Source organism: Pogona vitticeps, chromosome 6 (assembly GCF_051106095.1).
Source record: "Pogona vitticeps strain Pit_001003342236 chromosome 6, PviZW2.1, whole genome shotgun sequence".
NCBI classification, from domain to species: domain Eukaryota; kingdom Metazoa; phylum Chordata; class Lepidosauria; order Squamata; family Agamidae; genus Pogona; species Pogona vitticeps.
In genome coordinates, this window is record NC_135788.1 from 66,697,993 (window position 1) to 66,711,957 (window position 13,965).

At 41.0% G+C, this 13,965-nt stretch overlaps 1 protein-coding gene across 4 annotated transcripts in view; it reads right to left on the minus strand.

Moving 5' to 3' along the window:
* The window catches only part of ANLN (anillin, actin binding protein), a 39,237-nt gene extending 26,151 nt beyond the window's left edge, over window positions 1-13,086 (minus strand). For all 4 annotated transcript variants that reach the window (XM_078377484.1, XM_078377483.1, XM_020788167.3 and 1 more), the window contains exons 1-5: window positions 12,948-13,086; window positions 5,132-5,285; window positions 4,314-4,574; window positions 3,359-3,699; window positions 2,538-2,742 (exon numbers count right to left, since the gene is read on the minus strand). In XM_078377484.1, coding sequence (XP_078233610.1) covers window positions 2,538-2,742; window positions 3,359-3,699; window positions 4,314-4,574; window positions 5,132-5,285; window positions 12,948-12,965 — 979 coding nt within the window. In that variant the 5' untranslated portion in view covers window positions 12,966-13,086. The remainder of the gene's footprint in view (window positions 1-2,537; window positions 2,743-3,358; window positions 3,700-4,313; window positions 4,575-5,131; window positions 5,286-12,947) is intronic.
* Between the last annotated feature and the right edge of the window lie 879 nt (window positions 13,087-13,965).

A 13,965-nucleotide genomic window follows, 5' to 3' on the forward strand; every position in this document is an offset into this window, starting at 1 on the left:
GTTTGGGGACTGCTGATCTTAAGGTCAAAATCAACTTTTAAAAGAACTGTCTTGGCAAAAACCTATGTGTGCATTACTATACAAGGCAATGTTCTGTTCATACTCTTATTCTGCTTCTCCTAGTGACACTTAAAGCAATACAGAAATTTGTTTTTCAAAAAAATATATATTTTAATTCCTTTGGAACAGTGGTCAACCAAAAGGTCATTACAAAAATATCATCCCAGTAAGAAAACAAGCAGACTATGGAGGGAGGGAGGAAGTTAGTTGAATTAAGTATCTCATCTGAATATCTCCACATTATATTTTATGGGGCTGCTATCAATGGCTATTTACCAGTAGTATCTTACAACAAATGTAAATTTACAAAAGATGGCAGGCTTGTAAATGAACCTCCCTGAATGTTACTGTAATTTCTCTTTGGCAGGTCTGCTAGCAGGTGCTCTTCTATGCTGGAAGTGAAAGAGGGACACATCCCTCATTGATTATCTTACATGGTTCTTAGACTGGCTGCAGCAGAGAAACTGGATGCTCCATTCCTCCTCTGTCAGTCCACCCACTCATCTGCATAGAATTTTCTTAAGCATCTTGCTCAAAATTCCTAGTCACTGATACTTAAATGCTAGCACTAGGCTCAAATACAAGGCTGTAATATGGGGACCTGATCACAAGTTTTTTTTTCAAATAACATGGTGAGGAATTTATAGAATTTTGCTATATTCCCACTTATCAGAAATCTGGGCATAAGCACCTCACCATATCAACAGATCCTGCACATATCTAGAATCCCAGATGGGTTGACACACAACACTGTAAGTCACCTCTTAATAAGCTACTGTCTACAGAAAATCTAATAAGAACACAGCAGTACAGAATCTTATAGAGATGTGTCTAGTAAGTTACATATCACTGTTGTTTAAGTAAGGAGACCATGGTACATGATAGATTCTTAATACCAGCACAAATTAAAAGCAGTTAATTAGTAAAAACTGCAACATTAAACTGTGCATTAGAATTTCCCCCCAAAAAATCTACATTGCTGTCCGCAGAAAAATGTACACTTCATTTCAGAGGTAGGGAGTAACTAGGCCCACAGAGTGGCATTTATATCGCATTGCAACATTTTATTTGGAACTAACCTCCAACAAAATAGTGAGATTGTAATGTACAATGATACATAGGTTTCAGCAAAAATTGTGAAGAAAACATAGGTAGGCAATTAAATAAGGGAGCCTGTGGTTCAACTGCCGTGTAAGTAACATTTTGCTAACCACTAACCACTCTTGGTTAGCTGATGAAAAGAGGAGTCATGTTCTGGGATTTTCCCTTGTCCAGAAGTAAGCATCATTTACCTCAGTGAGACTTGCTAGATTCATAAAATAATGACAAGAAATTTGGGTAATGGCTACAGAATATTTCACTGAGTGTGTGCAGCTACACTTTTTGAATATTGTCAAATGAAAAAGAAGCATCTTTAAGATATGATATCTTTTAAATGTGAAGGTGAGAGAAGGGGACGACAGAGGTCGAGATATCTGGACAGTGTCATCGAAGCTACCAACATGACTTTGACCCAACTCCGGGAGGCAGTGGAAGACAAGAGGGCCAGGCGTGTTTTGGTCCATGGAGTCACGAAGAGTCAGACACGACTAAACAACAACAATCTTTTAAATGACAGGACAGATCAAATTCAAATAAAAAACTCATAGCAGGAATTATTTTCTTTTGTGAAACACTAGTGTTTGCCATTTGAAAAATGACAAAAGCAAAAATGGGGGGGGCAGCAGGGTTATGTGAGTTAAATCAGAAACTGCATCTTTAAAAATACTTGTCTGATTTTCTCCCAGTTTGGCATACAGCAAAGCCACACTACCTATGATCTGCTAAATATAGTCCTGATTCAAGAGCTCATTCACATGTCTTAACAGTTTGTCTGGACTTCCCACTCCTATCAGAAATAGCTTATGAAACATTGTTTTGACGGTGAAACAGTATCAGAGGTTCACTTGTGTGTACCTCTAATTAGAGCAATCCCCTGTTTCCATTCAGTTGATGGATAGAGCTTTGCCCTGGGTCTAATATATATATGCCGATATATTTAAAGCTTATTTATTTTATTTCAAGATGTCTATACATAAGCAGAACTGATTTAATAATTTGGTAATGAATAAAAGCCAATAAGAAAAGAATATGAACAGTAAAATTGCTCAAAAACTAAAATAATTTGCATCTGTTATATGTAATATAACACGTACATACAGTTTATACATTGCATTAAAAGTTATTCATTGCAGTGTATGAACATAATACTGCAAAACTGCATGTACCATTAATGGCTAATAATATAATGTTGATAAATAAACAGTAAACGGTTTACTCCACGTGGGCTTAACCTAAGTTAGAGATTGTCCTGTTAGAGGTTTATTATTACCTAAACAACTCTATACCGCTAAAGACATATACAGTCTTTCATAGAAATTCATGCTCAATGCAGAAACATCAAGAATGTCACTTTAAATAAAGAAATAATCTTTCACCTGGTGTGGCTGGCTTTTCCTTGTAATCAGCTTGTACATGTGTTATCTTGGTTCGCTCCTCTTTGACAGGAACTTGTTGGGACAATGATGGTTTCACTGGTGGTTTAAGATTGGCCTTTTCTTGTGGTTGCCGTTTTGGTGCATCAGTTTCTTTAGAATGGCTACTAATTATTCCTGAGTTATTTTTTATAGAACTGTTAGCTCCCTGAGAGTAGAAGGTAAAAACATGTTTCAAGTTATTATGCAAGTATTATTTAAGATTACTTTTCCAGATGCAACATTGACAAATCTGGAGCCACTCCTCCACCACCAAAGTGTGTTTTTAACTGTTCTGGCAAAAGGGTAAACTAGTGCCCCATCTCCTCCAACCGCTACTCTTACTACAACCTTTTAAACCAGAATCTGCAAATAGGGTCAGCATCTCTCCCCATGCATAGAGCATCTATGTTTGCTAACACTTGTAGCACTTATGTTTAACATAAGTAGCTCTCAGAAAGTAAACAGAGTATGATTATATGTTACTACTGTGCACAACTGATCCAGATCATGAGTTTGCTATAACAGATTAATAGCCATATTGTAACAGTTCTCCCATCCATAATAATTCATTCTGTAAAACAGCTTGAATACCACAAACTTCTTTTTTTCTTTCCTGAAACTGCCACACCTATAGCAGAACTCATACTGGACTTTATTCATAAAATGGCATTGTGTTCAACAAGACTTTCTCCCAAGTTAAGCATGATTAGGATTGCTGCCTAATATTTTTGGTCTGAATTCTAAAGATAGAAAATCACATCAGATTAAATATGATCACTTACCAATATCTCAGAGGTTGCTGACTTATTCACAGATGACTCAACAGCCCTTTGCGAACAAGACACAGCATCCTGCTTCACACTGCCACTATTGATTCTAGCAGATGCTCCACTCGTAGTGGACAATTTGGATAAACAAGCAGTACCAGGCTGTTCTTGTGTATTGTTTTGCTTTGCAGATGGATGACTTAGGTCATCTTCCCAGGAACCAATTGTAACAGCAAGGTCAGCTAGACGGCCTCTTCGCCCTATTGGGGTGTCCGTTGTAAGAGGTAGTTGTTTAGGCGGGGAACTGACAGATCCTTTTGATTGGATGGGAGACATGCTGGAACTTTCAGATAAATCTGTAAATTGAAATAGTACAGAAAGGCACTATTATAAAGCAATTTGGCACTTGTTTTGTAGAGTGTTTTGAAGCGAACCAAATAACGTATCTTCTGTGGGAGTACGCCAAGCACAAAAAGGAGGGAAGTCACTATGTCTTTCATGTGCTCTCACAGAAAAGATACAAGAACTGAGCTACAATGGGATTCAGATTTCAGTTATTTAGCCCTTGAATCAGAGGCTCAGGTAAAATATTCCAGAAGGAAATATAAAGGAAATAAACAATTGTAGTACCAAGCATTTGTCTGATTCTAGTAGTCGGAATTACCAACATGAAGCAGCAACATTTTCACTAGGTGAAAAAGAGTTCCTCTTCCCTTAAAGCTGTTGACAAAGCTATTTATGGGCAGGCAGGCAAACTATCCACAGGCTTCATTTATTAGTCTGAAATAGACATTACTTTACACACACTATGTAAACACTTGCCATATTGATGATTGAGATGGATACGTGCTCTGAAATCAGTCTTTTTAAAACACTATAGTGACACGAAAAGGCTGAACTCTCCATTTTTGCTTGCTTTTATAATTGAAGAATTTTCAGTTAAAACTACCATATAGGGTGGAACACATACCACTATCCCAGCAGCGTCGTTGTTCAGCCAACTTTTGCATACGTGTTTTAACTGAAGCAACAGCAGGTGGTTCAGATTTAAGATCCTGCTCTTCAGTCTCAGTGGAAGGAGCAATCAGGTGAGAAGTAGGATCCATGTCAGGAGGAACACAGGTTATGGAAGAAGAGTGATTTGGGTGTGTATTCTCAGAGTTAGAAATGGGAACCTCCGCATTTTCTGAACAACGTCTTTTGGATGGTGATGGCTTTGTATTTGATTTTTCTATAGACATTAAGAAAAAATAATCTGTTGAATAGGATGTTGCACCTAATACACTGCAGCATTCCATTAGGAGCATATTAAGAGTATACATAGAAGAGCAAGGGTTCATTCTGTTTTGACTTCTTGTGTTAGACAATTCCCAATCATTACTCAATGATCTTCCTCCACATCACATTACCTGCTAAAATGACTTTAGGACTCAGACTGTCCAAACGTACAGCAACAGTGATACAGACGGCATACAGTCCTGAACATTATATCACTATTAGCTAACTGGATAATTCACATTGGTCCACAATGTTTATTTAATAATATTTATATACTACTTCCCCCTAAATGTCACCAATATGGTATACAATTCAAACAAGCACATAGGAATAAAAATGTTAAATTTTCATTCATACTACTATTTTAATAATTTAAAAGAAATTGAAGAGATTACCTTTACTATATTTTAATGTCAGTTTGCTAACAGGAGAAAAGGTTACATAAGACAAGCACATTTGAAACGTCATACATAAATGTCTGCAAACAGCACCACATTCTGTGAAAAATACCTTCTTCATTAGACTGAAGTGTCTGGTTACCAGCTTCTGACAAAGGTTCTCTGTTTCTTTTTGTTTGTGTTGTACATCGTGCTCCTGCTGTGGGCCGCCCACCCATCTTCTTCTGTAAATTCTCTCTCCTAGCACGTGTTCGTTCTAGAAGTTTCTTATTTCACAGAAAAAAATATGAATAAAGTTTTGGTAAACATACTCAGTTTCAATGTATGAAAGAGTACAGCAGCAAACCAGGTGTTAAAATGGGGCAATTCTTCTCACAAGCTCCCTACAAACAAACTAACAGAATGATAAACAGCCTCACTGTACTATCAAACAATTTTACTATATGGAGAGAGATTATAGGAAAAGTGTGGGCATCTACAAATGTCTACAGAGCTTGACTCAAACAATCAAAATGCAGAGATGTTAGGCAGGAATTCTGTTGGATTTTTATGTGTGAGTAAATGAAAATGGAATGTTGCAGTTGCTAATTCAAACATACTAATAATATACTGCTAATGTGTGTGCCTGAGTGTATAATCAGCACGTGACTACATATGACTGGTACACAGTTTCAATTAACTGCTATGATTTCTGCATTTTTGCTTTTTTTAAAAAAGCCCTGGGGAAGACAGTATTCAAAACTAAACAACCAGAACGGAAACTTGTGATTTGTAAAGTGGCAGAGCCATTTTAATTAGAAATGTCTTGAATGATCAACAAACACAAATCCTGTACTAGTAAAATCACTAACATACTGCTTTAAAAATGGTACATAAGAGTATGAATCTTTACTCTGTGTCACCACATTACTCACTACTCTGAAGGTAGTTCAAAATATTATTGTTGGGTAGTAATGCTGAGAGGAAAAGAAAGATCCAGGATGGATCCAGCAGGGGGAGACGTGCAGCATTCGCAACCAAAAAAGCATGCAGTAAGAATCAGTTTGTTCTAGCTCTGAAAGTGTTTAGACAGAACACTGTCTCAGAAGTCAGCACCATCTTCGGGCAAAATCCTGTTTGTATAGTTAATGCTGGCATAAATCAGCTTCCAGAATTTTTTTTTAAATCAAAACCTTCCCATTCCTGCTTTTCAGGGTCTAAGGCAGTGGTTCTTAACCTTTTTTGAAAGAAACGCCCCCTTGGGCCATTGAGGATGTTATCATTGCCCCCCTACCCACGGCAATATCTTTATCTATCTATCTATCTATCTATCTATCTATCTATCTATCTATCTATCTATCTATCTATCTATCTATCTATCTGTCTGTCTGTCTGTCTGTCTGTCTGTCTGTCTGTCTGTCTGTCTGTCTGTCTGTCTATTTTCATTCAAGACACTTAAATCCAATGACCCTGAAAATAAAATTCAATTGCAAGAAAATGAAATGCCTAAAAAAACAGCCAGCCAGCCACAACAGGACAACAAGAAAAGCTGGAAAAGCTGCCAAATTCCCACCCACCCAGGATGACCCGAGCCAGCCCCATCCCTAGAAATCCTGCCATGCCACCCCAAACTGATCCGTTTCTCTCCACGCTTCCCTTGCAACAGGCGGGAAGGTGAGTGGGAAGGCAGGACGGACAAATGGGGCTCGTCTCTCCCTCCCCACCCAGGTGCAAGGCAGCACTTCACCGGGTGAGTACGGGGACCTGAGAGACCCTTTCCTTCCACCCAATCCACACTCGGTGCTCCCCTAAGGGAGGAAGGAGAGACGTGGCAGGCAAAAAGAGCTGGATTGTCTGGCGGTGCCGGCACCGGATCCACTGCCAGCACCGCGGCTGCAGCCACCTTCACAGGTTTGGCTTGCTCCAGCCGCTCCCCTACCGCCCCCCTTCTGTTCCGCCGCCCCCACACTGCCTCTTTTCATTCTACCGCCCCCCTGAAAAATGAAATTGCCCCCTGGGGGGCATTATTGCCCACGTTAAGAACCACTGGTCTAAGGTTCCCCAGAGCTTCCTTTTGAGATTCAGGATCCTCGGAATGCAGGAGGAAACCTCTGACAATCAAAAATCACCACCAGACTGCTGTTGGCAGTTGCAATCCTAGCAGTGACAAAGGGCTCTCCCTCCCCATCCCAAGGCAAAAGGGAAGCCTAGGAGCCTTGGAACCTGAAAGAAGGGGTAGGAAGCTTTTGATTCATTTAAACGAATTATTTCTAGTGGCCAGATCCAATTTCTGCCGGCATATCTACACAATGGAGTTTTGCAAAACATGTCAAGCAGCAGGAGTTTAGCATAGGATTTTCCAAGAAGTTAGCTAACCTTTGTTAAGCCATGTCTACCTTCTTGTTCTAAATCACAGGCCTCAAAAACTGAATTGCAATATTTATTGGATTTACCAGGTTTCATCTGGCACACACCTGCATCATTCAGTTTCAACTAGACATACAATGTTCCTTTTAAGTTCAGTTCAACTGATTCTCATGTCCATTTATGGGAATTATTGTAATAAGATATCACACTGGCAATCCCCTCAGAGCTGCGTAGGGAGAACTTAGAAATGAAAGTATAAATTCTTCCCTCCACAGCCCAAAAAGAGAACTACAGTAATGCAACCTCTCCTATATTACATAACACGTATATAGTAACAGGCAAACACAGATCAGGGATTATAAAAAGTCGAACAGTCAGAATAGAAACAGATAAATCAAGGAAAAGTATAAGGTACTATAAAGTATGCCAACATAATGATTGTTCAATTTCAAACAGATTGTGTGTGTTTTAATCAAATGTAGCAATATTTAATTAATTTAAAAAAGACAAAGGCTGCAAAGACTGTAAAGAAATATGTGCATGTATAGAGAATTATGGAAAAGAACAGGCATTTCCTTTTTAGCCTCAGTATTCCATGTTATCCAAAGGACAAACCACTTGAATTTTAAAAAATAACTTCTCATTTTGGCATTGGAAACTGTCAAGCACTAACTGCCAAAGCAGCAACAGAAGATGAAGTCACTATGATTCTTTATGACAAAATACACTCATTTGTTTAGAGAAGTTATGAGAAGAACTTTTTCACTTTCTTTTAAAATGATGCACACACAGTGATCTTTTATCAGGTTCACTGCTGTCTTCTCTGACAGTGGCTATTCAAGCTCCGAAGCAGCAGAATTGACCCATGCCACCTGAGATTATTTTAGGTGAAGATCATAGTTTTCTGGGCACCTTAAGAATGGAAAACAAGTGCTCCTACTCACTGCTATTACTCTTGTCGTAGCAAATCCATCTTTGACAAAACTTATTTCAAGCCAGCATCAAATGACTGAGATATAAGGCTGCCAAATTAAGATTCAACTGATCTACTAATGTGTCTTAAAAGGATCTGTAGTTTAAACTAGTGGCCCCCAACCTTTTCAAAACTGTGGACCAGTTGGGGGCAGTGTCTGCGTGTTTGTGGGTGGGTGTAGCATGGTCACGCACATGCGCGGGGTGCACTCACGGGTCATGTAGATATTAAAACTCATGAAGATATTAAACAGCATTGGGGAGATAATTGAGCCCTGCAGAACCCCACAATTGAGGCTCCAAGGGGCCGAGACACTCTCCCCAAGCTGTACTCTCTGAGGACGGTCCTCCAGGAAGGATCGGAGCCAGGCAAGCACCAGGCCACCAATTCCCAACTCGGAGAGCCTCCTCAGGATACTGTGGTCGATGGTATCAAAGGCAGCTGAGATATCGAGGACCAACAGAGACATTTTGCCCCTGTCAGCCTCCCTCAATAGGTCATCATATAGGGCGACCAATGCTGTTTCTGTACCATGGCATGGCCTGAAACCCAACTGGAATGGATCCGGGGCATTTGTTTCATCCAAATGCGCCTGAAGCTGATTGGTCATCACCCTCTCCACCACTTTGCTAATGAAAGAAATGTTGGTGACGGGCCTATAATTGACAATTTCATCCACCACCAAACTAGGTTTCTTCCTTATGGGCCTAGTGAATGTCTCCTTGAAGGCGAGGGGTACCCTGCCCTCAAGGAAAGACCCATTCATTATTGCTGTGGCCCATTCAATTGTTATAGTCCTGGCTGCTTTGATTAGCCAGGCCGGGCAAGGGTCAAGGTGGTGGCCCAACAGTGATCAAGCGCTTTGTCCACAATATCTGGCGTTACAGGTTGAAAGAGATCAATAATCGCCAGGCAAGGCGGAGCGCTGGACATCTCTACCCAATCCACTGCATCCAAAAAAGGAGAGAGCTCCCGGTGGATGGCCTCCACTTTAGATTTTTAAAATGCTGCAAATTGGTCTGGCGAAATACTAGAGGGAGGCCCATCACTTTGACCAATTCCGGATAGGTCGCGCATTATACGGAAAAGCTCTGCTTGCTGGTTTGAAGCTTCGTTTATCTGGTTAGCGAGATGTACACGGCTAGCAGCCTTTACCTTGGCATGGTAAAGGTTATTTGCGACCTTGACAGCTATCCAATTATAATCCATTGGGTTCTTTCTCCACTTGCGCTACAGCCTTCTCCTAAATTGCTTCATCGCTCCTGATTAAACCAGGGCGCAGGCCGAGCTCTGCATTGGAGAGGGCGTTTAGGAGCAATTGTGTCTACAGCCCTGGTGGCAGCAGTAAACCAGCCATCCACCAGAGCTTCAACAGGAGCACCAGCCAGATCAGCCAAAATCCGCATGGAATCATGTCGGATCCAGTAGCCTTCGAGGGTGGACCATAGAAATAGGTCCATGCTCCCTGCGAGAGGGGAGAGCCACCGAGAGCTTACATTTTATTAGATGGTGATCTGACCATAACAAGGGGACCGACACAAAGTCAGTCACCATCAGACGACACTCACTCCAATTGGTGGAAAAAAACCAGGTGTGGTATATGATCATCCACATGGTACAAGGAGGAAGTAGATAAGGTACATAGCAAAGGATTGTGCCAAGAGCAGAAAATGAAGTGTTAACCTTTAGCATTGTAATTGTGTCCTAAATGCCCACTTAACACAAACATAATAAATGGGTCAGGCCATAAAGAGGATATACAGCCTTTAACAGACTTCAATATTTAGTGACCGTCTTAAGGCAAAGGAAACAGAAAATATGCTTTTATACTATTGTAAATATAAAACTAAAGCAATCCCAGCTTTCTGCAACAGTTGATTGAACAGAATGAACATCTGCTTTATATGACTACACAAGATACAAATTTCTCTCTGACTTCACTACCGGCAATCCCACCTCTGATCATGTGTAGCTGGAGTGTTTATGTGTATAACATGAATGACTTCATCTGATGACATGGGATGCTCAGTTGCTAAAGCTCATGTTATGCCAACTATGTTAGTCTTCAGTGTGTCACAGTATTCATAGAACAGTAATTTTCGTAAGCCAAATCTTGTATTTGATTTTACTACATTATTGCTAATTAAAAAGTAATCCATTGAGTTTTTGTTCCAAAACATATCAGGGAACACATAACTTACTAGTGTTGACTCAAGGTTTACTGCTCTTCCGACCGTAACACACAATAAGATACATAGCATGTAAAATGAGGATGATTTGCCCAAGAGTTCAGAATGCTGTTTCATCATGCCAACAGAGACCATTTGTATAATTCATTTTCTTTGATATTAGAATATTTAATGTAACTTTGCAGATTAAAATGAAGTGTCTTTCATTATACCAGAAGGCTGGCATTAATTATTTCAGTTCTTGTTTAGAGAAAAATCAATGCTTTGCATTTTATATTATCTTAATATCTAATGATCTGTGATTGTTAGTGGAACTTGAAAGAGGTTTCACGAATTTTTTTATGAAATAGCAGACACTTCAATATTACAAAAGTACTGTATGTTAATCAATAGTTATGTGAAAAACAAGTTTGATAGCAGTGGATAGTACTCAAAAAGAAGTTCAGCAGGATCTATGAGGAGGGTGTAGGTCCTCTGGAAAATTTCCAGAACACTGTAACACACCCAGTGAAGTTCAGTTTAATAAAGAGAACTGAAGAAAGAATCTTTTCATAACTAGTTATGTGAAGTCATCAGCTACCAATTAAGGAGATAAAACTGAAGGTTTGAATACAAGTCACCAGCAAAAAGATGTTGATACACTACATGTGTTTAACCTAAGGTACTGCCCTAACATATAATTTAAATTATGGACACTGAGTTGCTTTCATCCTCTTAAATTGCTTTATCAAGGACTGAATGCATTTACAGTACAATCCTATATCAGAGGAGTTCCTCCTCAGGAAAATGTGTTTACAAACAGTCTTATAAATGTTAATAATTTACAGTTGCAGTTTTATCAAGGTTACAAAAGTTAAACAGAAAGACGTTGTGTTAGTTTACATTTATGAAGTTGCAATCCTACACATAATATTTACCTAGGAGTAAGGCCAGATGAATTCTGTAAGATTATACTTCTGGATAGGATTGCAGTTGGTTAAAATAAGAATGTTTGCAACCACATTTAATTGACACATGCATACCGTTTCCCCAAAAATAAGACAGAGTCTCATATTAATTTTTGCTCCAAAAATGGGTTAGGGCTTATTTTCACAGGGTGTTTTATTTTTTTCATGTACAACAATCTACATTTAATCAAATACAGTCACCTCATCTTCTTCTGGTTGCTGCACAGTGGTGGAGGGCCAGGTTTCACTTAAGTGGGGCTTATTTTTGGGGTAGGGCTTATATTACAAGCATCCTGAAAATTCATACTAGGACTTATTTTCAGGTTAGATCTTATTTCTGTGGAAACAGGGTATAAAATGGACACAGTTCTAAGCACACAGAATTTTATTTTTATATTTTTAGGGGTTTTTTAAAATAAAACTTGTTTTAAAGGAAAACGTTACTTTAAAATCATACTTTCTCAACTCCGTTTTGAAGGAGAAATATTCCGGCGAAGTCCTAAACAACTCATAAAATTGTGTTACTGAAGCCATATTAACGAACACAAAAGCGAACTTGTTTGGAAATGCCACACCCACTAGTCTCATATTTTCCTAGTGAGTCAGGAAGAGAAAAATAAGCAGTTTGTATGTATTCGCAGCAGATTTTTAAAAAGGAAAGAAAAAAAAGCTACAGAAAACATTTCGCGAGACAACTATTTGCATTATAAGAGAGAAGACAAGTCCTCGTTTCTACTTTACTGGCGTTGTACAAAAATCCCTGGAAGGACTCACTCCCAATTTGTGGTCCGAGGGGAAAGCGGGAACCAAGTAAATGCTGGCCAGCAGGATCACCAGAATTTGGTGCTTAAACCTCACGAGCAGCTTTTGCAAAGAGTGGTCATTAGCAAAGTCTCAAACCCCCCCCCCCCAGGAAAGGCGACTTCAAAGAGACCCTCAAATTGACTTTAATTGCGTCCCCAAAGACCCCAAGCCGGAAAGCAACACAGGAAATGGCACACGACTTAATATTAAAACAATACCCCAAATCCAAATCGAGGCAGGCTGTGCGGATAAGGAGATGGGAAACCCGTATCCTTAATGGCATTTGAAAGCAACACGTTCTACTCGCAAGTCAGCCCGCTGTGAATTGAACCAGGTTTGGTCGCGGGGAAAGGGACATACTGTACATAGACTTCGAGGAACCGTACAGCCCAAGCCCTCTGTGCGTGCTTGGCCAAGGTCAGCCCCGCTCAGTTGAATGGGACTTACGGCAGAGAAAGCGGACATGAGGGAAGGTCTACCAAGACAAAAATAGCCGCTTTCTGTGAAGTAGCTTATCTCGCTCGCTCTCCCCCGACTTTCCTCCCTTAGAAGAAGGGTGTTCCTACCCGAAGGACCACCGCCTGTTATTTCCCAAGCCCCCCTCCACCTGGTCCTCATTCACGGTGACAGATTTACCCATCACTTCTGTGAGCAAGGCTGCCCTCTCACCTCGGTGAAGGGGTCCATGGCTGCGGGAACCACCAACAGCGAGCAAACGCCTCTCCTTCTTCTCCCTCCACCGCGTCCGCTCCTCGCCCACCACTCGTTCGAGCTCTTCAGATTTGAATTTCAGCGCCTGCCAGCCGGGCGGCGCAAGGCGCATGCGCCCCACGGGACCGAGCCCTCCGGCTCCGCCCAGCCCAGTTACAGGAGACCCACCGCAGACAACAGGCCCTCCTCTTCCTCGTGCCGGCCCACTTGGACATTCAGTACTACTTTTCCCCTTGCATAAGGGAGGTCAACCTAACCGGGTGTTTTCGCGGCTTCAAAGCACACTAGCCTGCTTGTACCAAAAAAAAAAAAAGGGGGGGGAGAAAGAAAATGGTAGGACGTGCCAAGGGCGAGAAGGGTGACTGGCGTGAGTGTTAGCCATTTAGGTGGAAGTACGCCCTGTAAGTGCGGAACCAGAGGCATTTTTCTCCCCGTCCCTCATAATCCGTAACGGTATGACCAGGCCGGCGCGACTTTTCAAGGATGCGGGATTCCGCGCAGCATGGGCTGCTGCTATCGAGTCTGGTGACGGTTGCGCTCCTTCCTACGGATAAAGAGGGATACCCCTGCCGGAGTTTTTCTCTGTCCGGCAGCTCCTGTGCTAAAACACGACGTGCCTTCCCAGGGCCAAGGGCGGCGACTCTTGCCAGTATTTCAGAAATAAATGAGCGTGACAGGGTTACTCTCGGGGGGGGGGGGGGTGTCTTTCAGTTGCAGCGTTTCCTTTGCCCCAGCGCACGGTTCGGGTGCTGGTGTCACCAATTTACTTTGCAGCATATTCATATCCGCTATATGGATTCCAACTCCTGGAATTCCCATTGTGCTGTGTGTAGTGGACAGAGTGCCTGGACTAGGACTCGGGAGAATAGGGGTTGAATCCTCACTTGGCCAAGAAAACTCACTGGCCGGTAAAACCGGTCCTTAAATATCATTTACATTGAGAGCCCTATTAGGATCGCTACAAGTAGACTTTGTC